General features: G+C 45.0%; 1 protein-coding gene across 1 annotated transcript; it reads right to left on the reverse strand.

Annotated features, from left to right (window-relative positions):
- Positions 1-1,647: 1,647 nt before the first annotated feature.
- Positions 1,648-5,629, reverse strand: LOC123444442. The gene is made up of 4 exons (XM_045121150.1): positions 5,229-5,629; positions 3,057-3,221; positions 2,622-2,954; positions 1,648-2,507 (listed from the first exon to the last, which is right to left on the reverse strand). The coding sequence occupies exons 1-4, from the start codon at positions 5,320-5,322 to the stop codon at positions 1,915-1,917; spliced, it is 1,185 nt and encodes a 394-aa protein (XP_044977085.1). The 5' UTR covers positions 5,323-5,629; the 3' UTR covers positions 1,648-1,914.
- Positions 5,630-5,941: the final 312 nt, after the last annotated feature.

The following is a 5,941-nucleotide window of genomic DNA, read 5'->3' on the forward strand; positions in this document are numbered from 1 at the left end:
TATTTGCTGGCACATGAAAAAGTAGACATGATGTTTGTAGCTAAAAATGCCATACAAGATATTTTACAAATTTACAAGCATTAGGAAACTAAAATTATCCTAACTTAACCACATGCAAGAAAACTAAAAAAGGTATGTTTGAACCTAAGTTCTTTTAAATTTTCTATGCGACTATTTACAAATGACTTCGAAAAAAGATTATGGCAAGTTTGTGACTGTTTTCCATGCTTCCATTTAAAAACTATTCAAAGTTCTATCATTTTCAAAAATAATTTTCGACCATGGCAAACATATTTCTTCCATGACAAATTTCTTTTTATGTAACATAACAAATTTACTTATTTTAGCCAATGGCAAATATCATTCTGTTGGACGATGACAAATATCATTGTCTTGGACTATGGAAAAATTACCTAGTCAACTGTGCAAATTAAAAATTTTGGACCATGGGAAAAAATTACTTCTAGGTACATGGCAATTGCTTTTGTGAACCATGGCAAATTTAATTTATAGACCATGGCATTTTCCCTTTTTTATACCATGCAAAATTTTATGCATGGACAATGGAAAATTCATTTTGTGTATCATGGAAAATTTAATTCATGTGTCATGGCAAATTTACTGAAGACTCCATTTGTACTTTTGCCCTTCTTTTCTAACATGGCAAAATTATTTTTGGCAACATGGAAAAAAATCCTACCATGACAAATTTATTTGGACCATGGCAAAATAAAATTTTCAAAACCTATGCATCATAATAAAAAATTGCCATCGATTTTATATGATGAATGATGGACATGGCAATTACGAACATAACCCTTCTCTTGTAAAAATGTTTTTAGCACAAGAATGTAATTATATAGTGATTGTCATGGTTTTTATACCCTAGAACAAAATATGGCATATGTGTGCGAAAAGGAATGTCGTGGTTTTTGAAAAGCAAAATTTACCACTTTCCACAAAATAATTAACCAAGTTCCAAAAAATATTGACCATGGTGTAACAAGTAAAAAAGGCCATGGTACAAAAATTAAAAGTTCTCATGGTCCAAATATATAATTGCCATGGTCCAAATATAAATTTGTACCATGGAAATGTCAAGCTGTAGTTTGTAGTTTATCCTGGTCGTATAGATGCCATGCATATATCTATTCAAGTACTCCCTCCGTTTCTTTTTTCCTTCGTGTATAAGATTTGTGTCAAGTTAAACTTTACGAAATTTGATCAAATTTATATTAAAAATATCAACATGTACAATACCAAATATATATAATATGTAACTACATTCCATAAAGAATGTAATGATATTGGTTTGGTATTGTGAATGTTGATACTTTTTCCTACAAGTTTGTAAAGTAGAGATTTTTTTTTTGGAAATGGAGGTTAAGACCTCGGCCTCTGCATTGCAAGGTAGAGATATTTTAACTTTAGACAAAAGTTATATGCAAATTACAATAGAAACGGAGGGAGTATTATCGTTAAATGTGCATCAGTGACTGGGTGAAGGTACAAATTGACAGGGAAAATATGCATGGCAAAATCGTCCATAACGTAATGTATTGTACTCCAGTAATATTGGCAGGTCGCTACAAAATCGTCACTGCCACAGATAAGATTCAGACAAGAAGCCAAAGAAAAGCAGAGATAGGACTTCTGAACTTTCTAATGCATTGAAGAGATGAACTTGGAACAATTCTTACATCTCACATTACAAGCCCGGCTCACTAACCACGCAATCCCATCATGGCTTGCTACTTTCAGAATCACACAAGAAAGCAACAGAACAACCATTTATAGCTACTGGTAGCTTGAGCCTAAGCTCACATTACTCAATCTCATAGAAACCTCAGGCTTACTAACAAAACTAAGTGGCCTCCTCGTCCTTGCAGGCGAGGTCACATATGTAGTATATATTCAGAACAGCACGAGAACGATGACACTAACCATGGCAATAAGCATCCCGATGCTCGCCTTCAACCCAGCAGCCCCATTCAAGCCCCAGACACGGACGTCGTCGATCACCGGCCCACACAGCGAGCTGTGGTCGTCGCTTCTCGTGTTGTAGTAGACGCTGTAGAGCGCAACGCGTGACCTCTCGGCGCGCGCTGTGAAGTTGACGTTCACGGCCTGACTCGTGGCATTGCCCATAGGGGAGTAGTGGAAGTTCTGGGCCTGATCGCCTGCGAATGCCATGACGGCCATTGGTGGCTGGCACGAATCGCCTGCCGAGCCCAGCGTGAACGTCAGGATGTACGCCTTCTGAGGGGTCGTCTCAACCATCTGCGAGATGATGCCCTCCTTGCCGGAGAGAAGCTCAATGGCGCGCTTCCCCTGGGGAACAGTGTACTGCTCGGAGTCGATGAAGCGGACTGCGCGGTTCGATTCGATCATCCACCCTGGTAAGGCCGATGTCTGCTCGTCAAGGTTTGTCGGGAGCAGGACGCCGAAGCTTGTGTTTGGAAACATCCATGGCCCCTCCTCAAAGTCTCCATTGATCACCATGTTCTCTGCTCAAAACAAAGACACCACAGAACACAAGCAGGATCAATGAGCTAGACTACTTCTAACCAGTGTAAAGTGACCGAAAACATGGAGAGCGCTACAGAAACTTCATTGTATACCCTTTGCTTTGTCGGGGGAGAAGAGCTTCTTGATGGCCACGTTGTCAAGGATAGGCCCGCAGGTTGGGTCGTCCTCCATGCCAGGGTTCCTAAATTCAATGTTGGCCTGCTCATCCACTGCTTGGAAAGCCAGTGCATATGCATCCCAGCCTTCTATGCTGTACAGTGTCTGCAAGTCGACTGTCTGCGATATGCTCCCAGCGGAGATATTCAGTGACTCCAGCTGCGCGCAGGTCCGGGCGGCACTGAATGTGATTGCATACTCGGAGCCCTTCTCAACCTGCACCACCTGCCCAATGCCTGCATCATTCCCTAGCCGTACGGCATGATCCCCTGTCATGAAATTAAACCCAAATGTTTTTAAACACATGCACATCACAAATCAATTCGGATGTAAATTGATTATTGTTCAGAGACAGAAGCACAACAGGATACCTTGTGGAACAATAAGGATCATGCCACCCTGGTGCTGGCCTGCGGAAATGAGCTCAACTGTTCCATTGATCGTCCAGCTTGGGATCGCTGCGCCCTCAGAAACAGAAGAAGATTTGACGAAACCACCAGGCGGTGCTGTCTCAAAATCGCCATTGATGAGCAGGCCTGTTTTGCAAGGATCATATGCTCATGTAAGTGCCATGATCAGCTCAATACCAAATCATCAATGGTAATTTGGAGTAGTACGTAAGACAGCAAATGCTAAGAAACCTCTACTGAATATGTACTCGGCGTGACAACTGTAAATGATATACACCTACTGCTCTGCAATCAAAACCATAGTACTCGTATTTATCACATAGATGCTAAAGGAATGTACAATATGTAACTGTACGAGTCTGTATAGGATGGACCATAGTAAATTAGACCACTGACGCATATACTATATACTCCCTCCGTACCAAAATAATAGGCTGGACCCTTACTAATGTACATCCCTAATAAATTGGACAGATCTGATAAGTAAACACCCAATCCATACTTCATCTATGGTGAAATGGGCGGAGCAGTCACACTGAAGATAAGATAGTTCGTTTTTCCCTTTAAAAGAAAAAAAGGATAGTCTGGTTTGACACTCCATTTCTTTTGTAGAAAGTGGTTCCTTCTTTTACGCCAGGATTATTTATTTCTTTTGCAGGCATTTTACGCCAAGATTTAACAGTTCTAAAAGGAGGCATTTTATGCCAAGATTTATATAACAGCGCTACAAGGAGAAACACATCCTAAGTTTTTCTATTGTACACCCGAGGCACTACTACTATACGGGTTAGGCCACTTGATTACGCGTCTTGTTCTCACAAGGACGGCCAGCCATGAGCCATGTGACCACGCCCATCAGCCATCTTTATGCGGTGAGAGCGAGAGAGACATCCACCAAACCCGGCCTATCGACCATAGCAGTAGCAGCATCGTGGTACCATGGACATGGAGCCCCATGCACACTGCGACCTAGGGCAGGGCAATGCAGACCCCAGACGCGTAAATTTGGGGAGGTGAAGGTACCACGGAGACAATAAAAAAGATGTGGGACGGTCCCTCGCGGCCACGGCCACCCTTTAAATAGGCCATTTGACCCTTACGAGACCATTCATTAACCACTTCGCAGGACGCTGGGCTGCTAGGTCTGGATCCCGGTTTCTTATTGCAACGCGTGGTTTCATTTTGACTTGATGGGACGCCGTCGTCACAGTGATAAAGGTCGACGGAACTTCTCAGGAAAATGAGTCTGTAAATTTTCTTGGACAAGTCTGTAAATTTTCTGAACCTCTCTTCCCAGTGGTTTCAGCGGTGTTTTGCGGGAGAAAGCTTGCACAGGACGAGGACATCGTCGTCACAATGATAGGATGACTCGCCTGGGGGGGTTATAGGTCATTTTCAAACGAACAAAAATTGGCTAATACATAAAAATAACATGGCATGTTATCTAGTCCCATGTTTCTTCGGAAAGGTACAGGAAGAGAGAGATGCAGCAAACTGAACACATAAACTCAACTGAAGCAGGAGGCTTATCAAACAAACTCGAGAGCCCGTATATATCTGCCATGAGAAGCGACGGAGCTAAACATAAACGAGAGTTGATGAGAAGTTTCGACGCATTTTCAGTGTTTGGCTGTTCAGAGTTGATAACATGACACGGGCAAAAAGGAAACTACAGCTAGCGTCCCGCGTTTTCTCCTCTGAACTTCTGAATGATTAGTACCAGAGCACGCGCGCGCACGCACGCACGCACTGTATGTGAAACTATCTTTGTTGGCCCCGCTCCGCTCGCCTTTCAGGCCTCTTTACTTTGCAAGTTGCAACAATGGAGTATATACTACTGAACGATGCACCGAAAAGTAGTCGGAAGTGCTCCGCTTAGTAACTTCGTGTTCACCCGCTCGTTCCTAATGCAGTTATGCACACGATGTTCTAAGGAGGCAGCACCTGATTTCACTTGTGAGATCTGGTGCCGGGGCGGGGGAAAACGCTCCCAAAACTCCGGCTAAATACCGCAGTAAAAGACGGCTGGAATCGATTCAAGTGACTAGTTGCGGGCAAGGAAGGAGAGCGACGCCGTCCACCGGTCCGGTCGAGAAAGGGGGGGAGCGGAAAGGGGCGGAGGAGCGAGCATACCGTCCTCCACCGGAGCGGCCGAGGCCAGGCGGCGAGAGGGCGCCAGCAGAAGCAGCGCCAGCCCCAGCCCCAGCAATGCGAGCCCTCGCTCCATCTCCTCCTCCGCCTGGCAGCTCGCCCCCTCGGCTCCCCGGCTCCCTCACCAGTCACCACCACCCTACCCTTTCGTCCTCGATGCGTAGAAGAGTGGGGGGGTGGGAGTGGGAGTGAGGTGAGTGGGAGATGCGGCTGACGAGAAGAAGGGGGCAGCGGTGCCGGGTGCAGCCAAGCGACTCTGCTTGCGCTCTGCTCGCCTGCCCACGCCCTGCTTTTTATGGTGCTCGGATTCCCTTTTCTTTGGCGCTTGGTTCGCCACCCCCGTTTTCTAGTGTATTTTCTATCTGATTTTCAGAGGGGTGGGGACGGTGGGGGGCTGGGTGAGAAATGTGGCAATAGTCAATAGGGCTCTAGAGGCTACCTCCTGCCTTTCGCTTTTTGCAGCGTTTTGGTGCCACTTTGTCGTGCACCCAAAACAACCGCGCCACTGCTACAGTGGCGATAGTAGTGCTCTTCTCTTGCGGTACGGGTAAAATAAAAGTGAGTCCGCCAGTGATCGGCCCGATCCCCAAACCCCGGTCCACGAGTAAGTGTGACCGTGTGAGGTGAGGTATTTAGACCAACTCCAACCGGCCTATCATAGGACGTTGATTTTGTCTGTATTTTTGTTTTTTTTG

This window comes from Hordeum vulgare, chromosome 3H (assembly GCF_904849725.1).
Source record: "Hordeum vulgare subsp. vulgare chromosome 3H, MorexV3_pseudomolecules_assembly, whole genome shotgun sequence".
Taxonomy (NCBI): Eukaryota; Viridiplantae; Streptophyta; class Magnoliopsida; order Poales; family Poaceae; genus Hordeum; species Hordeum vulgare.

Coding starts and splice junctions, on each gene's coding strand:
- LOC123444442 (XM_045121150.1), bottom strand. CDS start 5,322: ATGGAGCGAGGGCTCGCATTGCTGGGGCTGGGGCTGGCGCTGCTTCTG. Junction 2,955..3,056: donor GATCCTTATTGTTCCACAAG/GTATCCTGTTGT, acceptor ATTTCATGACAG/GGGATCATGCCGTACGGCTA. Junction 2,508..2,621: donor CTCCCCCGACAAAGCAAAGG/GTATACAATGAA, acceptor TGTTTTGAGCAG/AGAACATGGTGATCAATGGA.